At 43.7% G+C, this 27,615-nt stretch overlaps 1 protein-coding gene across 1 annotated transcript in view; it reads right to left on the reverse strand.

Annotated features, from left to right (window-relative positions):
* The window catches only part of GDA (guanine deaminase), a 47,560-nt gene that overhangs the window by 15,692 nt on the left and 4,253 nt on the right, over nucleotides 1-27,615 (reverse strand). Inside the window, exons 2-6 of the mRNA XM_048504217.1 lie at nucleotides 18,137-18,225; nucleotides 9,734-9,905; nucleotides 7,091-7,178; nucleotides 4,305-4,410; nucleotides 2,283-2,310 (exon numbers count right to left, since the gene is read on the reverse strand). Coding sequence (XP_048360174.1) covers nucleotides 2,283-2,310; nucleotides 4,305-4,410; nucleotides 7,091-7,178; nucleotides 9,734-9,905; nucleotides 18,137-18,225 — 483 coding nt within the window. The remainder of the gene's footprint in view (nucleotides 1-2,282; nucleotides 2,311-4,304; nucleotides 4,411-7,090; nucleotides 7,179-9,733; nucleotides 9,906-18,136; nucleotides 18,226-27,615) is intronic.

Raw genomic sequence — 27,615 nt, forward strand, 5'->3', positions numbered from 1 at the left:
GACCAGAGTCATTCTAGTCCAGTACTCTGCTACTCGCAGTGGCCCACCCAGTGCCTTTGAGAGCTCACATGCAGACTGTGAAAGCAATGGCCTTCTGCTGCTGCTGCTGCTCCTGAGCACCTGGTCTGCTAAGGCATTTGCAATCTCAGATCAAGGAGGATCAAGATTGGTAGCCATAGATTGACTTCTCCTCCATAAATCTGTCCAAGCCCTTTTTAAAGCTATCCAGGTTAGTGGCCATCACCACCTCCTGTGGCAGTATATTCCAAACACCAATCACGTGTTGCGTGAAGAAATGTTTCATCTTATTAGTCCTAATTCTCCCCCCCAGCATTTTCAATGAATGTCCCCTGGCTCTAGTATTGTAAGAAAAAGAGAAAAATTTCTCTCTGTCAATATTTCCTACCCCATGCATAATTTTATAGACTTCAATCATATCCCCCCTCAGCCGCCTCCTCTCCAAACTAAAGAGTCCCAAACGCTGCAGCCTCTCCTCATAGGGAAGGTGCTCCAGTCCCTCAATCATCCTTGTTGCCCTTCTCTGCACTTTTTCTATCTCTTCTATATCCTTTTTGAGATGTGGTGACCAGAACTGAACACAGTACTCCAAGTGCGGTCGCACCACTGCTTTATATAAGGGCATGACAATCTTTGCAGTTTTATTATCAACTCCTTTCCTAATTATCCCCAGTATAGAGTTTGCCTTTTTCACAGCTGCCATGCATTGAGTCGACATTCCCATGGAACTATCAACTAAGACGCCCAAATCCCTTTCCTGGTCTGTGACTGATAGCACTGACCCTTGTAGCGTGTATGTGAAGTTTGGATTTTTTGCCCCTATGTGCATCACTTTACATTTTGCTACATTGAACTGCATTTGCCATTTCTTAGCCCACTCACCTAATTCATAAAGGTCTGCTTGGAGCTCTTCACAATCCTTTGTAGTTCTCACCACCCTACATAATTTGGTATCATGATCATCCGCAAACTTGGCCACCACGCTACTCACTCCTACTACCAGGTCATTTATGAATAGGTTAAAGAGCACTTGTCCCAAAACCCCACTTGTCCGAAAACAGATCCTTGGGGGACACCACTCCCTACATCTCTCCATTGTGAGAAATTCTCATTTACACCCATCCTTTTCCTGTTTCTCAACCAGTTTTTAATCCATAGGAGGACTTCCCCTCTTATTCCTTGAATAAGGAACAGTAGTGCAGACCCCATTTCTAGAAATGAGTGTCCACATCTATCACGCATCAAACGGGCACAGGGAATCCAGTATTCAGAGCAAAAGGGCTGCATGGTGAGGATTGTTCAAATCCTTCTGCCACTTGTGGTTTCTTACCCGAAACTGTTCCTCATCATCACCCTTTTTTCAATTGGGTATGAAACTAGCTGCAGGCAAGGTGATGATTAAAGCATTCACTGAATGAATGGCAGCTTTTGCTTCAGGATCTGCTTGAATGGATCAGCTCTACATTTAAACAGATGGGTCTGCCATGTCTAGTTTAGCCCTCAGTTCAAACCTGAGCTCAGACCCCAACAATCAGCATTTATCATATTAGTCAATATTCATATTCCAATTATTCTAAGTACAAGGAGTACTTAGAAGGAGAATATCTAGGTAAACTGGCACCCAGGGCTCACCATGGGCATCGTGCACCCCACACTAATGCTTTTCTTACTGGCTGCCTGGTGGGCAGCAGCCAGCAGAAGTATGAGGGAGAGAGGCAGGTGGGAAGCAATGAGTGGGCGTCAGGAAGCAACAGGGAACCAGGGCACTATTAGGGGGTGTGGGTGGCCCAAAATGCACTCCCAGGAAGTGGTGTCTGGGGCTCGAGTCCCCTCATACTCCTCCAGGTACACTAGTGCTGTTGAGGTGTTCACAGCTGTTTGTTAAATCCTGTTTTCTTTTATAAGATACCTGAAATTCCCATATGACATGAAAGGTAGGATATGAATATTTTAGTGAACAGTAGGTGCCTGGGTGAAACTGAGTTCACGTTCTCTCTACAAATCGGGGTTTAATCCTTATTTAGAATTATTTAGAAATCTATTAACTCATGTGGTTTTATTTGAACATTAACTGGCGTTTAATGAAAGTGGAAGTGTTCAGTCTTCCTCATGCCATACAAAGGGAAGGGGAAGGACAGCGCAAGCCACTAATATGTCAGGCTTGTGTCCATTAAGAACGAAACTTGTTCAGGATATCTGAATAGCACAACAGAAAAAAAAACATGCAGAAGTTCTGCAAGGGTGAGAAATGCACTTCTACTTACTTTCTTTTCCAGGACTCCTTGAACAAATCTGAGAAAATTGGGAAGGGAAATTAAAATATATAAATAGTGCTTGCTTCTGTGTTGTAGTGTTTTATACATGCATTGCATATATGTGCGTGTACAAAAAAGAATTGTGAATGCACAGTAAATAATCACTTTCAGGAAGGTTAATAGGGCTACAAATAAATAAGCCAGCTAAGGATTTTGATCTCAAAAATGCACAAGCTGATAGTAATTAACGACAGATAAGTGGTCATTATTCTGCTTCCTCTGACAACTAAATAGATTGCATACACAATCAAGGAAAAGCATAATTATATACTACAGTGGCAGCTTTTATAAAAGTAAAAAAGTCAATTTTGCCAGTATACCACAAAACTGAATATGTGCTACTGTGGTAGTCCTATTTTTAGACTGCATTAATGCTTCATTTACAGTACTTAAGAATAATGAAGATTTTAGCGACAATGTAGATCTAATTTTATGCTTGCTTTAAACACTCCCTTTGATACGGTTAACCTCCCTTCCATTTAGGAAGGAGCAATCAGCCACTTTTACAGTTTGTAGATAAATGAGAATTTCCTAGAAGACCTTAGGTAACACCTTTTGGGTGTACAGCCTATATTAGCAGCACTTGATCTTGGATACTACAGGCACGCCACAAATGTACCAGATGTGTGAAAATGCTTCTGATATAACTAAGGACACTGGGTCCTTGCAGTGGTGTAGCACCAAGGGGATTGGGTGGGTGCTCCGGAGTGGGCGCGGGTGCGTGGCAGGGGCACAGGTCACACGCAAGCCCTGGGTACTGTTCCCCCTTGCTCTGGCCCTGGGTCCTTGCCAGTGGTGAGAAAGTTACGTACAGGCATGTTGGCACTCAAGCCTGGGCATTTCATAAGCCTATAACCACCTTAAATGTGGGTAATAAAAACATGAACCATGTATGTTCACCCTGCTGGTGCATTTGCCAAATGTTCCAGTGGAGTGGGCAAACATACCAGCACGAACTCATGCCAGCTCCATTGAACCATTCAGCCTTGCCCCTTGGATTGGCCTGCCTGACAGTGAAAACCAGTTTTGCCTACTGATCTAACACAGTCACTTGGCAATAAGGAAAATAGAAACAAATATTACTTGTTTTTTTTAAAAAAACTGAAAATATATTCAAGAAGAAATAATACCTTGTCAGTTTATTTCAGTAATAACTATTCAGATGGGAGCTGCACTGGATCCCAGTAGAGTTCCGGATCATCTTCAAGGTACTGGTGTTGACCTTCAAGGCCTTACGCGGCCTGGGTCCCTCGTATCTTCGATACTGCATCACCCCATATGTCCCTGCACGGCCTCTCCGTTCGGTGGAGGCCAATCTATTAGTGGTCCCTGGCCCCTCAATGATGCGGCTGGCCTCCACGCGGGCCAGGGCCTTTACGGCTCTGGCCCCGGCCTGGTGGAACACCCTTCCTCTGACTGTCTGGGCCCTGCGGGACCTTAACGAGTTCTGCAGGGCCTGTAAAACGGAGTTGTTCCGCCGGGCCTTTGGAGGGACCAGCCGCTGAAATGGTGCCCCCCAGCTGGCCCTTCCATCTGGGCCTATTATTCAATGTGACTCGCCGCCTTCCCCCCCCTTTTTGGGGGGATAATTTTAAAAGTGGGGTTGGTCGGACGCCTCTATTATCACTATTATTATTGTTATCGTAGTTTTAAGGTTTTAGTAATTTATTTATATTTATATTTTATGTTGTACACCGCCCAGAGCCCTTTGGGGATGGGGCGGTATAAAAGTTTAAACAATAAATAAATAAATAAATTTAGTGGATATAAAAGTAGTTGTAACATGGATATAAAAGTAGTTGTAACAGTAGAATCAGATTAAGTCTATTTCTGACAAAACTTTTAAGTCTTTCCAGTTTGATCAAGATTAGGTTCTAAATTCCAGATACTACGCCTCCCATTTCATCACATTTAAGAAAAAATATACTTTTCAAGTACATATAGGAAGAATCAGTCACATTAGTGTTTTACCTTTCAGTCTCCTTGATAGATTCTGAGGTGGTCTCTTTATAATCTGGATAACACTCATTAATATCCATGCAAACTTTACCCACAAATGCCCTTTGTCCAAATTTATCTGTGAGGAATGAAAGAGAACAATACTCAGAAGAATGTTTTCCACTTGCATTGCTGGCGAACCCTTACTTTAACACCATGCTAACAATTTCCCCCTCCTTCATATCTGCAACCACCCGCAAAAGTAGGTTGGAAGCACTAGGGTTACAAGAGTCCTTGGTGGAAGGGGATTTCCAGTTTAGGCCCTTTCCCCTGACACTGTCCAGCTGCTTCACAGGAGTCTTACTGGGCTTAAAAGGATGCGTCTCCATGTGAAGGCGCAACAGCAACCCAGATTGTTTCCGTGCGCATCAATCGCTGCCTGCATGGATGCATGTGAATGCAAAAACAGGAAAACAGGTTACTTTATCCCGACTACCAACCCGTTATTCATTTGCTGTGTGGAAGGGACCTCTGAGTGACATACAGCACAATCCTAAACTTGTCCACTTAGAATCCAATCACAGTCTATTTAAGGGGGCTTACTTACAGCAAAATGTTCTTAGGATTGTACCAGTAGTCTTACCCAGTAAAACAGGTCTTGCACTATTAACTACATCGAGAAACACATGATGAATCTGAGGCAGAGGTGGAGCTACAAGGGGGACGGGGTGTGTGCATTGCACCGGGCGTACACCTGGGGGGGCAGCAAAAATTTCAGGTTTGTTTTTTGTATTTTTTAGTGTTTTTCAGTTTTTGGCTTGCATGGGCACACTTTTTGGGCTAGCAGCACCAAAATTTCAGGGAGTTTTTGGGGGACTCTCCTAATGATATCAACCAAGTTAGGTGAGGTTTTGTTCAGGAGGTCCAAAGTTATGGACTCCCATCCCCCATTGGTTCCCCCATCCCCCATTGGTTCCAATGGGAGATAATAGGAGATGGGGGCTACACCTTTGAGAGTCCATAACTTTGGACCCCCTGAACCAAACTTCACCAAAACTGGCTGGTATCATCAGGATAGTCTCCTAAAGATACCCTGAAATTTTGATGCTGCTAGCATAAACTGCGCCCCCTGCAGGCCAAAAACTGAAAAAACACTAAAAATATAAACAAAACAAACAAAGAGGGGGGGGGGACTCAGATTTTGCACCAGGCTCCATTTTCCCTATCTATGTCTCTGATCTGAGGGAGCCGTAAGGAATAGATTGTAAAAAAAATCCACCTTGTGTTGCACAAGCTTCTGCAGAAGGAGGCTTCCCACTCCTTTCCATGACAAGGATTATCTCTGCCTTTGATTTCAAATCAATGGCGAAGCTGCAACAGGGCGGGGAGGGTGCCGCACCCTGGGCGCGCGCCGTTGGCATCATGTGGGGACCCGGAGGCAGGTCGTGGGCTGATCGGGGCGTGAGCAGATCGGGGGGACGGGAGCAGGGTGAGGGCACATGTAGGCAGGTCGTGCCCCTGGCGCAATTTCCTCTCCCTCCATCCCTGTTTCAAATACTTTCCCAAAATCTGTCCAAAGATCATTTTTTCACAATTCCAATTGCACTGTACTAGTCAGGATCACAGACACAAAATCTTCCTGTGGCTGATTACACACATGGCATCTGCTGCACGATGGGGTGAACATCTCTTGCAGCAGGATTTCTTGTACGCACATTTATCCTCCAGCCCCACTTTCACTTTTTAGTTTCCCTGCAGCAAGTGAGACCACTTATAGCATGAAATTAATTTTGATTCACTGCCAGAGTGGGGAGATTTTCCAGTGAGAACAGCTTTGCCCTAGACCTCTTTCCTTAGCTCCACCCTTCCTACTCTTTGCACTGCCGTCCATACCTTCCCCATTACCCTGCTTCCATGTTGCTGGCTTCTTCTTTCTTCTCTTAACACCCATATTGACATATCAATATAACAGAGTTGTCTTTTGCAAGGAACAGCACAAGCAAGTTCTGTTTCTGGCACCAGCCCACCTTCTTGATGATCAGGAGGGCTTTTAAAAACATTTTTTAAGACAAGCCTCTTTTTAAAAGTCTCTCTCTTGTGGCAGCAGGAAGGGACAAGCTAGGGGAGAGACAGAGAGACTGTATGAGTATCTGTGGAGGAGAAGTGGGGGAGAATATCAGCTCTACAGTATTGGGACAACTGTTATCAGACCTGTACCTTTAAGAAAGGCAGAGTTAAGAGAATCAGGAAACAGGCCTCTTGGAATTAGCTGTGGCAAGGAGTGGACTGGCTCCTCATATGTAAACAGAGAAATGCAAGGAGACCACACTTCAGACTCACCATTCAGCTAAAGGTAAGCGTTCCATGAGTAATGGGCCTGTATAAATTATTCCGTTGAGGAAATATGTGATATCTAAGTTGGCTTCAGCTATACTCACAAAAAAATAACAGTAGAGTCATATATTCCTCTGCCACAGAACAAAGAATGCCAGACCGTCTGTGCTGCAATATGCTCCACCAGGGTCCTAGTGCCTATCTTACCATGCTTCTCCCATCGGTTTGATAGTCATTTGATAAACTATAGATGCTCTTTTATCAAACCATCAAGTTCAAAAATGAACAAAATAATGGTTTTGATAAAGGCAGCGTTTAAAAATGAATATTATTTTTCATATTTGTTCAGGGGTACATTCTAATGTGAAAGCATACTATTTTCTCAACAGCTGCACCTCAAATGGCTGCACTACTATCTTTCTGTAGAACAGAGCATAACAACTGTGCCTTTTGAAATACCTGCTAAAAGCTTCCTATCATTTTACCTGTAATATCAGCCAGAAGCAAAGACGCATCTGTATGAATTGTTGCAAAATAGCAGGCTGTAGTTGTGCCATTCTTGAGAGTTCGTCTCTGTGAAAAAAACTCAAAAGTTTAATTATTTGCAGAAATAATTATGCAGTGAACTGAGTTATCATGCTCATCAACTATTGTAGGAGTCATCACTGAGATATCTATTGAATTAGTGATCAAATGGCTTGAAGACTGTAATCACTGATTAGGCATTCTCTACAGTGTATTTATCAACACTATAACCATTGGTAAACAGGTGTGGCAGATTTCTTCTAGTCATTTTTGACCAAAGATCATAGCTGGAGCAACAGAAATAAGCATATACAAGATGGGCAGTGATGACTTTATTATATTATCTGCAACTCTATAAAACTAGTGTCTGTTTCCAATCTGTATGATACTTCCAAAAGACACCTCTAGGATTCCAAGTTTCCTCTTCCTGCTTTCCTGCTCCCTCTTTCCTGCTAAGTTTGTTCTTCATTTTGTCTGTCCTTTCCTGATCATACATTCTTCAAATCCTTTTATTTTATTTATTTTACTGCTGCTTCTGTTTTAAAATGAACTGACCTATGCACAACTTTACTTGATTTATTCTATGCTGTTTCCTGTATTCTTATAAAGAACTGGCTTCTTTAGTTAAGTCATAGGTTCCACCAGAAAGTTACTTGTTCTTAATAACCTATTCCACTGAAGAGGATGCAATTACTCAAACAAGCTAATGTAAGCCAAACTCGACCAAAGAAGGCAGTCTGGATTATTCACCCCACCCTAGCAAACCTTGCCTAACAAAAATCCTTCCCGACTCCCAAGCATAAATCAGCAGCCATCTACTGAATCACTGGGGGGGGAAATCACTCCCAAATCCTCGCCTTTTGTTTTTAGGTATAATAGTATTTGATTTCCCAAAGTAAAAAAACATAAAATAAAAAAGGTATCAAATAATACATGGTAGAGAGGCAAGGTCACATTTGGGTTTGTGAAACAACCCAGTATCTTTTACCTGCAGAGAACACAATCCAGCCAAAGCTGAACATATTTCAAAGTGTAGTATTTCAAAAGGAAATAAATAAATGCATGCATAACAAGAGTCATAGTTAAAATTGGCAGTGTTTCTGTCAGAAATAGCAAGCATCTCTTAATTAGCATCACACTGGTGAGTAGAAGGTCAGACCAAGGACTTAAAGTGTTACCTGTACTAGATAGTCTTGCTCCACCCCTGAAGGAATAGGTGTGTAATTTGGCGGTGCTCTTGGGCCCAGGCCTACTGCTAGATAAGCAGTTGGCTGCTGTGACCAGAAGTGTTTTTTACAAGCTTCAACTGCTTAGCCAGTTGTTGGCCTTCCTGGATAGAAAGGCCCTGTCCATTGTAGTGCATGCCCTGGTTATATCTAGATTAGATTAGTCCAGTACACATGGGGCTGCCCTTAAAAAGTGTTTGGAAATTTCAGTTGGTACAGAATACTGCAGCCAGGGCTCCCACCTTGTAGAAATAACTCTTAAATATACTGGTGACTAAAACATGATGGCCCAGGTTAGCTCGATCCCATCAGATCACAGAAGCTAAGCAGCATTGGCTCCAATTAGTACTTGAATGGAGACCACCAAGGAAGTCCAGGGTCGCTATTCAGAGGCAGACAGTGGCAAACCATCTCTAAACATCTCTTGCTTTGAAACCCGTACAGGGTTACCATCTGTTGATTGTGACTTGATGGCACTTTCCACCTCCAACAGCATGATCCGAAGCATGTTCTCCCAAAACTAAAACCTCACTGAATTCAATGGTACATGTTTCTAAATAAGTGTGCATAGGATTTCTGAATCGGCTTCCTATTTCTTAACCTAAATATTTATTAATTTAAATACTAATATTAGTACAGTGATCAATAATGTTTGGAGTGATTTTATAGTATAGTAGGAATCTTGGTTGCTAGTTATTTTGGCCATAGTTTGATTATGATTTCTAATTCAGGCTTACAGTAAACCTATATCTTGCTTTGCATGCATTGGCGGAACAAGGGGGAACACAAGAGGGCGGGAGCCCCAGGCGCCACTTGAAGGGGTCATGTGGGGATGCGTTCTCATCATCCTGTTAATGGCATCATCCTGTTGATTGCATTGGCTTTCACTATGTGATCAGCCTTGGGTCTTAGTGAGAAAGATTAACTTCCAAAAAAAAGCAAGCAAGCAAGCAAATAAATAAATAAATAAACAAATAAATAGTGGCTCTGCTGTCTGCAAGCAACTTGCCCCCTTCCCAAACTCAATGATGGCATGTTTTACCTAAAAATGGGTGTCACATGTGAGCAGGGGCAATCTCAGTTTTTGCTCCAGGCACCATTTTCTGCAGATATACCCCTGTTTGTATGAATATATGACAAGCTGTGATTTGTTGAAGCCCAAAAAGGGAGAGTTGGATTTGGAGCATACAAGGGGAAGTGAGAGGGAATGTGACAGCTCACAGTTCACATAATGCTGAAACATATTCTGGTGTTACATCTGTACTTGAACTTACACACAAAATATGGGTTGTGGTGAAATAGCAAATTACTAATGTAGGGAGGAGCATGCTCACAATAATGCACACCATCATTAAGGTGGGCAGAAAATTTACTTACCACAGCTCTAGTGTACACCTCTTCAGCAAAATCACTGTCTTTGTATTTTGTTTCTGTTGGATACGTGTAGGCCTTCAACCACTGCAAAAGAGGCAGATCTACTCGTGTTCCTGAAAAAGCGTACTGTGGAGCATGGATGTGTGTGTCAACCAAACCAGGCATGAAGAATTCACTGAGGAGGAAAACCATGGGGAAACTGTCTTAGTTTATAAAACATCATTTGTATGAGATTCCTATTCCCTTGATCCCTATATGTTAACAATATACTTATGCAACAATCCTCACTCCGACATAGTAATAAATAACTGCACTAGAATCAACTAGGCTGTAATTGTGACAGCGGGCAGGGCACATGGTGAGCTCCGGTAGGTGAGCATGCGTGCCCTGGGCCAGCTGGGCGGCTGAGCCACACCCGGCCCTGATCGCCTGATACGCACGAGCTGGAAGGGTGGCGCACGCTCCCTATATATTAGGCAGCACGTAGTTGCACTGGCCTTCTTTGACGCCTGTAGCAAAATTGACCCACCCACCATCCCTATTTTTAGGGTTGGGTTGGCTGATCTGTTTGTCGCAGCCCTGGCAGTTTGGGCAGAGGAACACATCCTTGTGGGGAGGCCGGGCTCGCACGTGACCTCCTCACATTTGGAGGCCTCCTTAAGAGGCTTAGGGTGGGGCTGGCTCATGGCCATGCTGCAGAGGCCTCTGCAAAGTTGAGCCTGACACCCCAGCAGTTAGGAGGCCACAAAGGGCGGGTGCCCCGGTGGTCCTGACCTTTCTGTCCTCCCCAATAGGGACTGGGGTTGGTACCGGGATCAGCCAGGGGCGCTGATCAGCCAGGGGCGCTGACCGGTCGGTGAACGGATGTGCTCCTCTTGTTTTGTGGGTTACAATCGCTGCCTGAACAGGGTGCAAGAAATGGTTAAACAGGAAAACATGTTCCTTCATCACAATTGCAACCTGTTACACATTTGCTGTGCAGAATCGGCCTATGTGTGTTTCTCAGGGTTACGAGCATTGGGTTTGGAAATTCCTGAAGATTCAGGGGTGAAGTCTGGGGAAGATGGACTTTGGGAAGCAGAGAGAACTCAGCAAGGATGTTATTCAATACAATCTACCCTCCAAATATGGCATTTTCTCCAGGGGAATGGAACTTTCTCGTCTGGAAACCACTTGTAATTCCAGGAGAATTTGTGGCCCCCTGCTGTAGGCTGGCAATCCTGGTTGTTTCTTCTCTCCTCCTCTCTTACCTCTCTATATCACCCTTCTCCTTTTTCTTTCAGGACTTCCTGCTTATGTGGTTATCTCTTAGTGTATGGAGAAACAGTGCTGAATACATAAAAGGCTAAAAAAATCAAGGTTTTAATTACAAGGAATTCATGCGGGAGGTATAAAATTGAGAGTGCTCTGTTGAAGGACAAGGAGAAGTTGGGGATTAAATGTAGGCAAATGGCTATTTGATTACAATTAGCTTGCTCAAAGCTAATTACATTGGTTGACACGTATTAGTAAAATAAAATTTCAATGAACAAAAAAGCAATGAAGAAATATTATACCTCAGCCCAATCCAAATCTCCTGGGCAGGTGGAGATGGTGCCGTCCTGCCACCAAAGGGCTTGTTTCTCTGCCTCCATAGGGCTTCTCTGTGGCATGGGAAGCCCAAAGATGAAATGCAAATGCTTGCCAGCAAAAATTCTCCATAGGGGATAATGGATATATTCCCCATGGGGGATAAAATGTGGCATATGTCTGAGGCTGGCTCTGTTGGCACATGGGAGATTGGGAGGGCAGCGGAAGGGCTCCACCCTCTGGAACACCCCAGAACACTACTAGCCATGTCAGGGAATCTTTCTGCACCATTGGGTTTGAAAAACGGTTGCAATTTCTGGGGTTGGGCACTGCAGAGCCATGCGGCACCCACTCAATTTTCTGCCCCCCTGCCAGCACATTGGCCCCTTGTGCCAGCACAATAGGACTCCTATGGTGAGTCTGGCCCCCACCCCGATTGGACTGGCCATATTCTAAGATACAACTGTTCAGCTTCTTTACATAATGTTCTGTTATCCAGAACAAGTACCTTTTTTTTTAGTTCAAGATCAGCTGTGCCTAAAATTAAACAACTTTAACATTCAGGTCTATTATCACTCAGGAATTGGTTCAATGCTTACATCCCACCATGCTTGCACTACCAGTTTTGGTTAATCAGCAGAGAGACAACAGCAATGGCTCTGAACGTACAAATTCATCTTGATTGAAAAGAAGTTTCAAGAAAATGGAGAAGTTACCTCTAGAAGACTGACTTTGTGTCCTGCACAATTTCTGCAGAATGAGACACAGAAAAAGCTCTCTTGTGCTCACAGAGCCCAACTCCCCAGCCAAGAACACAACAACACAAGTAGTGTTACCAAATTCTTTATCAACAAGAGTTGTTTCTGATGAGTATTGGCAGTAGTAAATCTTGACTATTTCAATAATCAGAGAAAACAACCATGAACAAAGAGGAAACAAAGATGTGTATCCAAATTTATTTTAATGAGTGTTGGCTGTATAGTGTGTGAACGTGTTACTCAACTGGATATCAGGCAGTACATTAAACACATGTGTCTCACACACACTGAAATCTGCCTTCCTTTCTATTGCACAACAGGTAAAACAAAGAGATAACATGCTGTTCTACCAATTTTCTACTATGCAATAGAACCAACATTTATTAACTCAGCAGGGTTCTGTTCTGGCAAAGCTTGATAAATGTAAACCAATGAAAACATTTCTGTCATGGTAAAAGAACATTCCATCTTCAGTACAGACTAATACTCCAATTGCAAATGCATTCACTTGGAAGAAAGGCCCATTGATTAAAGCTGGAACTCAATTAAATGTGCTCATTTCCCACTTTTGAAAAGTGCATAATTTTTCAAATACTCTGAAAAAGAAAAAACATGTTTGCAAGCAGAGTGATGGAGAGAAAGGAGAAAATTTTTTTTTGCAGGAAGGCAAATTAAATGTATGATGACATTAATAGGGAAAAAAGACCCTCAGCAAGAAAATTCAGGGATTTGGGAAGAAATGTAAAAACCTTTCTCAAACATGTGCTCAGCAGAGTTTGGGAGGACTTCTCTGATATAAATGTGTGTGTGTGGGGGGGGGGGAGTTAATCAGGTATGTTTCACTTGTGCATAGAGTGGGAATCAGCCCATATTGGGAAGAGGGAGAGAAAAGGACAACACAGAGACACTTTACTAGGAAGAAATGGCCATCACTCCCCCCCCCCCCCACAACACACACATTAACTTACACTCCTTGTTGTGATATTTATGCTGCAATCCACAAGGGGGTGGGGGCAAAAGGGCTCAAGGAGGCACAAATGCTGGTGCTGTGGCAATTATGTTGGTGTTGAGGAGTCATGTGGTCGTGCAATGCCTGGTACCAGTGCAGTCACAGTAGCAGTACTCCTCCAGGACAGGAGCTTGCACCAGGGCTAAAGGGGTGGGCATATTTAGCAAAGGTTCATGGGTATGATGTTAAAAATTCATTTTTAGTTTTAGTTTTATATCCTGTCCATCCCACAAGGGCTCGGGGGGCAACAACATGTTAAACCTACATTAAATTAAAAATCATAATTTTAAAAATGCTCGCCATAACTTAAAAGATAGTCCAAAGGCAGGACCACGCCTGCTAAAAGATGACCTTTTTAAACATAGAGAGCCAGAAGACCTGTGTGTAGCCTGGGTGTCTGAGGCACTCATGCCTAGCCTGGTAGGGGTGTGTGACCTCGCGGATGGTGTGGCTGACAGGCCTGGATGCCATTTTACCCTGGGCTCTGTTTCCCCACCATACTCTGGAATGCCCCAGCCCCCTGGGCACTATGCCCCTGGGGTGCAAAACATAAGACATCTCCTGAAAATAAACCCTAATCTATCTTTTAGAGCAAAAATTAATACAACATCCTGTCTTATTTTGGGGAAAACATGGTAAATATAAGCACATACACTGACCTAAATCTACACCTAAGCTAAAATAAACTAACTCTACCTAACACTAGCTGACTGAGCAATGATACAATAAACACTACCGAAATAACAACATCGTTGGAAGGGAGAAACCCTATACAACCTCACTAACTACATTCTTAACTATCGAATAAGGAACTCTCACACGCACTGTGGGGGACCCTGCCACTGGCCCCCACTGCCCTTTGGGGGCCTCTGGCGCTAAACAAGAGGACCCCACCCCCAGCCCTCTCACTGCTGGTGGGGTACCAACGTTGCTGCCATCACCATTGCCCAGAGGTCTGCATCTTCGTTTGGGTCCAATCAGTTTTTGTTGTTGCTGTGTAGTCTCTGCCACTGATTCCCCGGACCAGGCCCACCCAAGAGTCTCAAGGGGGCCTTCCACTCATTACAACAAAGACACCTGTGCCGCGAGGTAGTAGCAGGCAAAAGTAAAGGAGATAAGGACAAGCCAAACCGCTCCATTCTCCTGCGTTCTAAAGTTCCACAGTTCAGTTCAGTTAATTGAATAATAAAAAAGTCCGGGATAAAGTTATAGCGGTATATAAAGGTAGTGAATATAGAGGTAGTGAAAGATTGACACACGCAATTGCACCTCATGCTCCAGGTCTTCTCTCTCCCTGGAGAGGGATGGGAAATGCTGTCAGGCAGGATTGGATACCCAAAGGGGTGCTAGCAGACTGTGCCTTATCAGGCACCAGAAAAGGGGGTCAGGAGTCCCCAAAGTGGTGCACATAGGCACCATGCTACCCACAGACACCTTTTCCGGTGCCAGGTAAGGCACAGTCTCCTAGTTATTATGTCTATTATAGTTAGCAAACTACTGATGCTGGATTATGGCTAATGTTAGAGCAATGATAAGGGGGACACTGGAACATAGACATAATAATCTATACACAGCTCGAGTGGCATCCCTCACAAATAAATGATTCTAACATCTGGACAAGGGTCGATTCCACACTTGCGTTATCGACCTAAGTTCGAGCTGCGTTCAACCTAAGTGCTCCGCACAACCACTGGGGTCAACGTGGTTTTGTACCAGCTTCGCCCCGTGTAATGGTCAAATTTCCGAATCCAGTTGGGAACTACTACTTTTTCGGGGAACCATGCTCGAATGCAGCTTCATTCCAGTAAAGTGCAGAATCTCTGGCGCCAGGAGTCATTGTTCAGCCAATCACAGCTGAGTGTTTCGGGCATGCGTAGAGCTGGAGAACCGCCGCGGCAAAAATCGCGCCAAATTTCTGACAAGAGGTGGGAGCTATGCAAATCTCACCCTCATCTGTGCGGCGCTTTGTCATGTGGCCTCTACGTAGCTCCTGCATAGATTTTTTTTAAAAAAGGGAAACGCGGGGTCGCGTTTCCCACCACAGAACAGTAGCCAATTGGAACAGAGTGGCGAAGAGGCCACAGGAATACAAATTGTTTCAAATCGCATAATTTCATTATAATTTTAATGAGCCTTGCTTCATTTGATTGGTTCCTATTTGTGTGGGCGTGGCATCTGGAAGCTCTCAACACAACAATCTTATGGTAATTTATTTTGCTTTACAAAACTTTACCAGATGAGAAAGACGCAAAAGGTGAGTGTTGCTGCCCAGAGTAGAGCAGTTGGCCAGAGTGCTTCCGTTGCCGCGCACTCTGGCTTCTTTTTTTTCTCCCCAGTGCCCCCCCCCCCATGCGGTGCTCCCCCCACTTGAATTTAGAATTGTAAAGCTAAGAACAGGCTTCTTGCCTTCCAGGCTTCAAAGGCCCTGGTGGGAACATTTTCCAGGAGACCCTGGGAAATGTAATTCCCACCAGGGCCTTTGAAGCCTGGAAGGGAACAAGCCTGTTCTCCAGCTTGCACAGTTTCTAAAGTAAGGGGGGGTTCATGGGGGGTGATTTACATCCCCCCGCGGCGCCCCCCCCATGGCACACACACCCCACACTTATTTTAGAAACAGAACAGGCCTGTTCCCTTCCAGGCTTCAAAGGCCCTGGTGGGAACTACATTTCCCAGGAGACCCTGGGAAATGTAGTTCCCACCAGGGCCTTTGAAGCCTGTTCTCCAGCCTGCTCGGTTTCTAAAGTATGGGGTCGGTGGGTGATTTTCATCCCCTGCAGCGGCCTCCCTCACACACAATACCTCTACTTTAGAAACCGAGCAGGCTGGAGCATCAGGTTCTTTCTTCCAGGCTTCAAAGGTCCTTGTGGGAACCATACTCTGTGAGCCCCCTAGGGAAATGTAGTTCCCACCAGGGCCTTTGAAGCCTGTTCTCCAGCCTGCTCAGTTTGTAATGCAAGTGTGGGGGGGTGCCGTGGGGAGAGTGCTGCGGGGGGAAGGGGGAGGAGTCTGGGGAAATTTTCCGCCCCCACGTGACTCAAAACCGTGCACCCGGTGCGCGGCGCACCCCCCATCCCCTGGTAGCTTTGCCAGTCGGTGCTGCTTTCAGCAACAGCCACCCATCTGCCAGAAAGCATACTCCTGAACAAGAGGTTAGTGCAATGGTACTCAACCTTCCTAATGCTGCGACCCTTTAATACAGTTCCTCATGTTGTGGTGACCCCCAACCCTAACATTTATCCATTTTACAGATGGAGAACACTGATGCAGAGAGTCTTAGGCGACCCCTGTGAAAGGGTCGTTCGACCCCCAAAGGGTCCTGACCCCCAGGTTGAGAACCACTGGGTTAGTGGCTCCCATCTCTTTTCTGTCTCTCTCAGTCACCATCACACCTTTCTAACTACAACAAATAGATCATTCATTATTTTAAAAGCAAGGGCATGCTTTCTCAACCACACAGTATCTCTGCTATCTATTTTTGTCACCTTGATGCAGCTTCTAAAACCAAAATTGGCCATCAGTTGTTATCTTTCATGTGTTGATGTTTAGATGCAGATTTTCAAGCCAGGTTGTCTTGTCTTGGGGCTCTTCAAGAGCCACCTCCTCCCTACCCCATCTATTTTGCAAGAATGCACAGCAACTACCCCCACCCCCATTTCCACCTCCAGGTCCCATCTCTGACAACTGAGTCACAGCAATACATACAATCGGTAGATTAATGTCCTTACCATCACTCAATTCAGTAAGAATTGTATCATTAACTTTGATGAAGATCTACACTTATCCTATGAAAACTATAGAGGAGATAATTAACAGCAAGATCACATGTCATCCTGGGACTGCTCTGATGGAGTACTTTCGGAAGGAAACAAATTTTAAAAAGTCTTATTAAGAGCTTGGTTACAGCTACAAGGATATTAATACCATCACACTGGAAACAGGACAAATTACCTAGTAAAGGTATCAGACTTTATAAAGTATGATTAAAATAGGTTCAAACCAGAAAAAAAAAAAGAATTTTTGCACTGTGTATAATGTAGTATTTGGAATATACATCATGAATAGTGCAATTCACAACCCAAGGTGGTCCAGGACAGAGCTGCTACCACACCACCACATCACCTCCTAAAGGCCTCTCTGGTGGGACAGGGAGACAGTTTAAAAAAAAAACTCACACCAGAAAGTCTTATATAGGGCTCAGTGGACATAAACCATCTCTGGACCACAGCATAACTGCCCATAAAGCTGGGAACGCCCTCCACCCCTGCACTGGCACCCAATCAGAACCAGCACAGCTCCGTGGTGACCCCAGCTTCTGAGTTTCATTGCTATAGAGCTGAGAGGCAGACAGCCGTTGGCCCCTTCACCAGCAGGGGTTCCCTTGTGCCAGCAAAGGGAGCAGATGGGTTGGCACATCCTGCATGGGCTCCACAAATGGATTCGCCCCCCCCCACCCATAGGATTGAGCTGTAAGCCAACTCAGCCATGCATTCACTACATGGTTTTGTATTAACTGCTTTCTCTATCTCTTTATATCTTACTATTCTTTCATCATAGAACACAGGGTAACATACAGAGAGTTCCCAAAAGGCTCCAATCCAGGCACCGACCAGATCAGACCTGCTTCAGGAAATTTGCCTTTTAACCATACTCATGTAAAAGAGATTCAGTGTGGTGCACTTACTAGGATATGAAAAATGGGGGTTTGACCACTTGGGCCATGATGCTTTCTGGAATATTTTTTTGAAAAACCTAACCTACATCATAGGGTTGTTCAAATGAAAAAGTAGGATCATTCCATCCATGTATACCATCTAAGTTCCTAGAAGGAAGAGTGAAATGTGAATCTGAGGAATTAATATCAATATATCTTATAGGATTTTTTGTAATAGGTCAAGGAGTATGGACAAAGCAGTTGAGCATTCAGGAATAGACTGTATTATTGTTGTTGTTGTTAATGGAATCACAGCCACCAGATCTTCAGCCAGTGTTAGCATTCATTGTTGTTGTTGTTGTTGTTGTTGTTGTTGTTAAAAGCATACAGGTGAAAAGGAATTTAAAATGAACACCTACTTGTTATTGAGCTCCCGTATTTCAGATGATTTGAACCCCCACTTCTTTGCTAGTTTCTCCTGTTCTTCAACTGGCTTCAGAAAAGCAATCTAAAAGGGGGAGAAAAAACAGCCTTCAGTCTCAATATCCTCTACCCTTAGCTTCAATATCCCACCTTCAATATGGTGGTATTAATTGCTACCTACCCTCCAAAACTAATTTAAAATTAACTGATGTAATGGCTGTAATGTGCTTTGTACACTCCAAAAGTGTGATATAAATTATAAAAATTATATTGGTTTAAACCCCTCCAATTATCTGCAGAAGGCATTCCCCTCTTCCCGGATGTACTAGGAGTGGCAGAATCCACACAGTCAAAAAGTCAGGATAATGGGGGTTTTGTCGATAAAACCACACTTCTATCAGTGGAACCACACTTGCTAGTGGAGGCTGACTTTTCTCCTTCTTCTCTTTAGCCACTCTGCTTTTTGTGGCTTTTTGTGCAAATGGTCCTATAATTTCTAGGAATCATCTTTCCTGGAGAATAAGAAATTACTAGGGGAGGGGAGCAATTTCTGTTGATGGCTGATTGGATACAAATAATTAGGTCAGACAGCTATAAAAAGAAATTAGGCAAATGAACAGTGCTAGTGGCGTACCTAGGCAAACTGGAGCGCTGGACAAAACCTGAGTTTGATGCCCCCCACATGGGCAGCCACCCTCTCCCACTGTGACCAAACAATGATTTTTTCAACCAGGTCGTTTCAAAGTCACCATCACATTATAGAACATGTCCCAACTCACAAATCTAAACACAGCAATGGGCCATGCCACACAGCAGAAATATTTTTAAAACAATTTCAAAATGCTTTCAAAATATTTTATTACTGCTATGAAAACATTTTATGGTGTTGTATCCAGTCCCCCCAATTGGGGGAAACAGCATCACTTTCAATGTTATTTAAACTGGGGACCCCAGATTCTTGCTTTACGGTGGATTTAAAAGGAGAATCTGGGTTCCTAGTTTAAAAAAGTGATGCTGGAATCCACCCCCCCCCCCCAAATAGCATCATTTTCAATGGTGTTTAAACTAGGGAGCCCAGATTCTCCTTTTAAATCCACCTTAAAGGGAGAATCTGGGGTCCCCAGTTTAAACAACATTGAAAGTGATGCTATTTGGGGGTGGATTCTCCCCCACCCTGAAACAGCATCACTTTAAATGTTTAAACTGGGGACCTCAGATTCTCCCTTTAAATCCATGCCGAAGATGGTGGGTTTAATAATAATATTAATAACCTTTATTAGGCATTAAGAGAATAAAAGAAAGAAAGAAAACAAGCATTGGCAGGAAGGGGTGGATTTAAAAGGAGAATCTGGGGAAATTTAGGGGATGCCTGCTGTCAGGGGTGCAAGTATTAAGATAACAGCAGTATACAGAGTATCTTTAGGAGACTCTTCTGATGATACCACCCAGGTTTGGTGAAGTTTGGTTCAAGGGGTCCAAAGTTATGGACTTTCAAAGTGTAGCCCCCATCTCCTATTAGCTCCCATTGGAAACAATGGGGATGGGGCACTCCCTTTGGGAGTCCATAACTTTGGACTCCCTAAACCAAACCTCACCAAACCTGGGTGATATAATAAGGAGAGTCTCCTGAAAAATCCCTGAAATTTAGGTGCTGCTAGCCTAAAAACTGCGCCCCCTGCAGGCCAAACACTGAAAAAACACTGAAAATACAAAAAATCCCACAAACGAACCTGCATTTTTGGTGCCCACCACAAGGGGGCGCCCTGGGCAGCTGCCCACTTTGCCCAATGGGAGGAACGCCTCTGGGTTCTTTTGGGACAACTTTTGGGACAACAGTGCTAGTGACAGCAAGAAAAACTTCTGATAGCCACAGCTGGAAATAGAATATTGGACTAGGCTGACCTTCATCTGACCAAGCAAGGTAATTACTGATTCATGTGGTACTGACAGTTCTGAAAACTAACACTCTTACACCAATAAAGAAATTTTAGTAGATTAATAACATGAGTTTTAATCAGTCAGTCAATTAAATAGTCTGTATTTCTGAAGAAAAAGATGATGCTTGCATATGTCTTAGAAGAAGTTTTTCCTTTTGTGTACCTTACTTCCTTCCATGGGTTCATGAAGGTGGTGACCTTAAAAAGGCAGAGAGTTACTGAATCTACAGTGGAAATACAGGGTTCAGATTACAGGGGTCCTGCTTCATTAAAGTATTCATACTATTTATTATCTACTGAAGTAATTATGCATCTTTTCCAGCAGTAGCCATGTTTTCACATGTAACAATGTGGAACAATGGTTTCACATGTAATATATCAGAATAATTGTTGATGTTGTTATGAAAATGTATATGCTTCATTACCAGATACATGATTTAAAAAGTACCAAAGTAATATTCAAAAACTTCTGAGTGTTTACACACCAGTCAGCAACTCAGTGACATGTTGCTTTGCTATTTATGGTGGCGTGTCATGAGCAGCAGAATCAGAATTGAAAACTCTACCCATTTGAATACACCGGACTCCTCATCTGACCTATCCAGGCTTGCACATTATGATACATATTCCAGTGATGGCAACTTACAACCACAGTTGCAGAGACAGGTTGTAAAACCTCTACAATAGTGACAGGCTATCAATTCCCGCTGAAGGGCTTCGATGTTCATTTGCCTTCTGAGGGTGGGAACCACCTGGGTGAATCCTCTCCAATAACCATACTGGACTCTTTGCTGGGATAATCATTTTGGCCATAGCCATTTTATTAGCCAACCAAAACAGAAGCGTGAGGCGTAGCATGGGTCTTGATCTGGCCTGTCTGCTTCAGAGCGAAGCTCCAATGGGTGGATGCCCTGTATTGGACTTCGCTCCACTGAAGGGCTCTGCCGGGTGGACGCTCCTGGCAAGAGGTGATCCCCATTTGCCGGTTCGGCAGGGCGGTTGCCTCTTGCCACCATCGGCACTTCCAGATCATTACCCATGCACCACCGCTGAATGGCTATGACAGAAACATGCAACAACCGAATAAACCCAGGGAGAGGTGGGTGGGCAAATCGCCGGCTGGCTGAAGCACATGGCCAGAACAAAGGAGGGCTTTCCCCTTTAAAGGGTCAATCTGTCCTCCCCTCCTGGTGATGTCAGCCCTTGCCCAACATGGCCCAGGCTTCACTTCTGCCCTCAGTGAAGTGGAAGCGGTCACCTTGGCTCCACCCATTTCACCCCCAGAGGCAACCGCAGCCAGTGGGTGACTCACAGCTGTCTTTTAAAAATCATTTTAACTGTGGTGTCTTACAGAAATAGAAAATGCTCTGTATTCCAAACATGATAAAATATGAGAATTTCATTTTCATACGTGCTAGCTTTTGTTAGAGGGGCTGTGTTTCAGTGACTCAGCATATGTTTTACACAAAGAAAGCACTAGGTTCAAATCCTTACATCTCCATTACAGACTCACAGGAAAAAGTTATTGTGAAAGACCTTCTGACTGATACCCTGAAGAGCTGCTAACTTGAAGAAGAGGGGGGTGAGTTTGGATTGATACACCACTTTCCTCAACCATAAGGAGTCTCAAAATGGCTTACAAACTCCTTCCCATCCTTTTCCAATAGACACCATGTGAAGTAGGGGGGGTTGAGAGAGTTCTGAGAGAACAGTGACTGGCCCAGTCATCCAGAAGGCTTCGTGTGTGGGGGGCGGGGGAGGGGTGGGGAATCCAGTTCACCAAATAAGAGTCTGCTGCTCATGTAGAGGAGTGGGGAATTAAACCTGGTTCACCAGTTTAGAGTCTTCACCATGCTTTCACTGAAATTTTTGCAGTGTGTTAATATATTTACATTTAACAAGTAATCAGTTCAATAGTTTATGTTCAAACCCACTGCAGATTTAAAAACTGGTCAATAGTCACATTTGTACTTATTTCCCTCCAAATCATTTGATTTTTCTCTTAATATTGTGTGATTGTTGTGAGGTGCACTTTTCATAATTCACTCAGCCTTTGGCTGGGGTAGGGTGGGATGTACATTCAAATAAAGTAAATAAAATCTTGTTTTAAATCAATTAGGTATTGGGTTGGAATTAAATATAAATATTTGTTACTGATTATACTAAGTAGAAACTATGGAATTATTCACTAAGAGTTCATACAAGGCAACAGCTTTGGGTTTTTAAAATTATTATTCAAAGAGGCGTTTTTTGGCGTATGTGTCCACACTACCTAATTGCTTAGAGGATGCATATGCTTTATAACTCAGATTTTCTGATGAGAATTTTTTTTTAAATGCTACAGAGATGCTGAAGTCAAATGGAAAGAAGGATGACTAATACCACTTATTGGATACAAACTAACTAGAATAAGTGAAAGAAAGAGAAGTAACACCAGATGGCAAGTCCTGGAAGCTGACGTCATAGAAGAGGAGTTGCCTACATAGCAGTGATGGCGAACCTTTTCGAGACTGAGTGCCCAAATTGCAACCCACGTATTAATCGCAAAGCGCCAACGCGGCAATTTAACCTGAATACTGAGGTTTTCATTTAGAAAAAACAGTTGGCTCCAAGGCGTGCATTACTCGGGAGTAAGCTTGGTGGTAGTCGGTGGCTTTGCCTTGAAGCAACTGTGCAACTCTTCCAACGGGTGAATCACGACCCTAGGAGGGTTTACTCAGAAGCAAGCCCCATTGCCAGCAACCTAGCTTACTCCCAGGTAAAGGATCACGCTTTAGTTCTTCACATGAAAATCAGTGGGGTTTAACAGCGCTTAACAGGGTTACCTACACTGCTTTCCCAAAACTAGGCCTTAGGTTTAATGCTAATAATTGAGCCTGGCGGCCCATGCCAAGATGGGGGGGGGGGGCACTCTGTTTGTGCGTGCCCACAGAGAGGGCCTGAGTGCCACCTCTGGCACCCGTGTCATAGGTTCGCCACCACTGCTATGTAGTATTCATAGCAAGGTGTATTGAAATGTTTCAGCTCTGCAGTTGAAGTATCGCTATACTATATGAAAATGCCACTTTGGAAGAAACATACTATAAAAACAACAAAGTTTGTGAACATTAGCCTATTCAGTTCATCAGTTCAAACATGCATGTTAAACATTGCTTGGTTTCTTATCACTAGATCACTCAATATCTCATGGCTGAATATGTGAACTAGCACCACAAAAAACCCCTCTGTGGTTTGATATAGTGGTATGAATATTCTGTATCTGATGTTTGGCAAGAAATCTACTCAGGTCTACCCAGAATCACACTTAAGTCTATACAGTGGAGCTTACTCTCAGGAAAATATCCTTAGGGTTGCCAACTTTCAATCTGGTCCCTATAGCTGTCCCTTTAATATCAGTTTGGTCTGCAACAAATGAAAGTATATATTATTTACCTCCATCACCATGAACCAGAGTGTAGCTAGGAAAAATGGAGCCCAAGGCAAAATCTGAGTTTTCCGTCCCCCGCCCCCACATTGGCAGCTGCCCTCTCACCATGACAAACAATCTACTAGCAGCGAAACCCATTGCTGGGGAGATGCAATGGGCCCTTGAAAAGGATGGAAGAGGAAGGATCCCCCCAGCAATGAGCTTTATTGGGGCTGTAGCAGCCCCCACCCCACCCTTGCTCAAGGTGTGACACTTACCTGGGTGTGCATCTGTGGCTCAGGAGTGGGACAGGTTGAAGAGTGTGGCTTGAAGTAGGAAGGAAGGTGAGGATAGGTGGAGGGTGGAGAGGAGTGGGGTGGGAGGAGGGTGGCAAAGCGAGAGCTGGAGTGGAGGATGGAACAGAGTGGCTTGGAGTTGAAAGGGCAGGCTTGGGGTGGCAGATTGAGAATGGCTTCAGGTGAGGGTTCTTGTGGGACAAGGTTGCAAGGTGAAGCACGGGGGAAGGTTGAAAGGTAATGGTGGGGGGTAGAAGATGTGGCTAGGGGTGGTGATGGTTGTAGGAAAGCATGATGGTGGATAGGGTTAGCAGGTTAGTGTTGGGGTGGAGCAGGGTGATGGTTGGGGTGGGGGAGGGTTGAAAGATAAGGTTTTGGGTGGTGGCAGGGTTGGAAAGTGAGGATAGGGGATGAGAGGGTTGATAGGGGTGTATGAGGGTGGCGAGGGTTGGCAGGTTAGTATTTGGGAGTGTGGTGAGGAATGGGGTGTGGGAGGGTTGGCAAGATGAGGCTTGGGGCAGGAGAGTGTTAGAAGGTAAGGTTTGGGGTAGGGAGGATTGGAAGGTGTGACTGGGGTGGGGGGATGGAAAGATTAGGATTGGGGTGGAGGAAGGTGGAAAGTGGCTGGGGGCAGGTAGGTGGGTATGAGGGTGCGGAGGGTTGGGAGTTAGTATTGGGGTGAGGGGAGGCAAAGTGAAGGTAGGGGTGAGGGAAGGTTAGAAAATGAGGCTTGGGTGAGAGAAAGTGAGAAGCTGTAGGTTAGGGTGAGGGTGGCAGGTTCCAGGCTTCCTTGGGGGTGAGGAGAGGCAGGGGAGGGTCACGGAGGTGCTCTGCGGACCTGGGCTTCCTTGGGGATTGGGGAAAGCAGGGGAGGGCCATGGAGCTTCTTTGCAGGAGTGGGGGTGAGCCCGAGAGGGTTTGCTGAGGGTTGTGAGGGGGCAACAGGGCTATTAGGGTTGTGAGGGGGCAACAGGGCTATTAGGGTTGTGAGGGGGCAACAGGGCTATTAGAGCCCCAGAGCAGCAGTGGCCATGTGGGGGTGATTTTCTCCCTTCCCCATGACTGAACGGTGGCCGCCCAGGATATTTGTCACCAGATGTCCCAATGGAAGCTCCGCCTCTGCCATGAACAGCTTCATCTGCCAATTTCCTCACATCAGTTCTCTGTTAAAGGAACAGAACACTTTTCTGCTGACCACTTAGTAACCCTACTGTTAGGGTCTTATTCACAGTCAATTCATCATTTGATGCTGTAGTAAGTGAGAACTAGTCTAAGGATTGTCATTCCAACCTATGAGCCATACAGAACTGGCAATTAATCTTGGTATTTTCAGTAACCTGAAGACATATTTATGGGTCCATGCTTTCCTCCAATGGAACAGAGTTTTATTTGTGGAAGGGCAGGCAACAATTTTTAGCAATTCTCTTTCCTACTCCCCAGTTTGCCCACCTATACTTGGGATCTCCTACTTCCCAGGACTGAAATCCAAGGGTCTCAGGAATTGCAAGAGGAGGAAGAAAGGGGAAAGTCCTACTTTGTGAAGTTTAGTGGTGGTTGGGCACAACACTGTTTTCATGATTTTATGACTATTTCATAACTATTTTAGATTACTATACAACTCTTTGACTACTAAACTATTTTGTGAAATGATTGAATTGTTAAATGCCTACTATACATAAACCTCTGTGGCACAAGACACTGGACTTTGGAACTATAGCACAGTTATCAGGATAGAGCTAATTCTAATATAGTTAGTCTGTTGCCACAAAATGGGGTCTTGTGACACCTTAAAGACACTAACATTTACTGAAGCGTAAGCTTTTGCAGGCTAGATCCCACTTCAACAGATGAATAAAATTGATCCAAAATATATACAGAAAGATGGAAAGGGAAAAAAAGTTGAAATTCAGGTTGTGACTTTTATATGCAAAAATCAGACTTATGTAAGTAGTATGACAATTCACACCAACTTGGAGATAACAAGCTACCCTACTTATATTAAGCAGTTTAACAACTGCAGTGCCTTAGCTCTGTTTAACTCTTCAGTGATAGTCAAATTACTGAAGAATTCTAATTCAGCAGTTTCTCTTTGAAGTTCCTTTCGCAGAACAATACTTACATACGTGTCAGGAGGAAACCTGGTGTAAATATTTTCCCACATTTCTAAATTAGCTTTTTTATGTTTATCCTGTGTAGATTACAGATCAATATTGTTGACAGATAATTGAATATACCATTTCAGATAATGAAAGAGCCCCTGGTATTATTGATAATATTTAGCTCCTGTAACAATGTGTCCTGAGTGGATCGAGAGACAGAGCTGAAATCTGGCCTTATTTCAGGGTCTGGTATCTGGGCAAATATCTGTTAGGCAGTCCATTGGTAAAGTTTCTGTTAGGAAAATAGGAGAGTGCATGGCTAAACTGTGAGAGGCTGGCTAGGGTGAACAAGTCATACAAAAGTAAAAAATGGTGAGGGATGGAACATTCTGGAAGAAGACCCAGAATACACTTTGGTTTTAATTCATATAAAACATTACACATTTGCATATTTTTCCCTTACATCTTAAGATACGGAATATGCTGCCACAGGAGGTGGTGATGGCCACTAACCTGGATAGCTTTATAAAGGGCTTGGACAGATTAAAAGAATTTCCAATTAGCAAAACCTTCAAGGAGGGAATACAAGCTGCCCACCATATACAAGGTCAGAGCAGCAACAAGAATTTTCTCCTAGAACTGCAGTATAGCTTAAACTGGCCCTCCCTATCATTCCTCTAAAACAATTATCCTTAACACAGTCATCTTATTTATTTCAATTATTTCTATGCTACCTCTGCAGAGTCCTGTTCAAGGTGGCTTAATGATCCAAATAGTGTAAGAATATTAAAAACAAGCTATTGGACATAAACAGTGTAAAAACTATCCATAAAACAGAAGCAAATTGTTAAGCTGGTAAGATAATTAAAACCCTGGGTAAAAATATGTGTTTTGGCTTAACACCTAAAAGGAAATAATGAAGGCACTAGATGAACCTTAAGGGTGTACATTCCAGAGGCAAAGTGCTACTGCTCCTCACATCTGAACATGGAGAACAGGACCCAAGAGGTGGATTTTAACTGGCAGGCTGGATAGTATGGGAGGAGAAGGTTCTTCATAGGAGTTCACTCCAGAAACTCATGGGTGTGTTTCAGGGCCAGCCTCTCCCATCCCTGTCTCAAAAAACCATATTTGATTCTAGTCTCCTGATTAGCAATTGTATATGCTGACCGCCATTTTCAAAAAAAGAGTTGAATAATGAGCCATTAATTACCAAAATAATTCACATTTGTTGTTAGTGCCATTCTCTCCCTCTCTCTCTCTCTCTCTCTCTCTCTCTGTATTATCAAGTAGGTAAGAAGCACATTTCCAAGGAATGGTTTTGGTCATAGGACAACCTGATGCTGATTTTTATTATAGTCTATACAGGGTAAATAATATATGACAATAAGGAAAACCAGTTTGCAAAGTATCTATTATTATTGTAGCAGAAATAAAATAAGTGATGTGAGATAAGGAAGAAAAGGACTATGAAATAGCCTGTAGAACTGAGATCAACAAAGCATGAATTAGATATCACTGTTATGCTTAAAAGACTCATGTATTAGTCCCTGAAAATCATGTTTTCTGCATGTATTGGCAAATGTATAGTATGAACAATTATCTATTGCATTAAGACTTTAAGTACTTACTTCAAAATGAACTTTGAGCATATAATTGCACAACTCTAATTGCACAACTCTAATGAGCACTTAATTAAACAAGTATTTGCTGGCTTTAAGAATACATATGGCCAGA

This window comes from Sphaerodactylus townsendi, linkage group LG07 (genome assembly GCF_021028975.2).
Source record: "Sphaerodactylus townsendi isolate TG3544 linkage group LG07, MPM_Stown_v2.3, whole genome shotgun sequence".
NCBI classification, from domain to species: domain Eukaryota; kingdom Metazoa; phylum Chordata; class Lepidosauria; order Squamata; family Sphaerodactylidae; genus Sphaerodactylus; species Sphaerodactylus townsendi.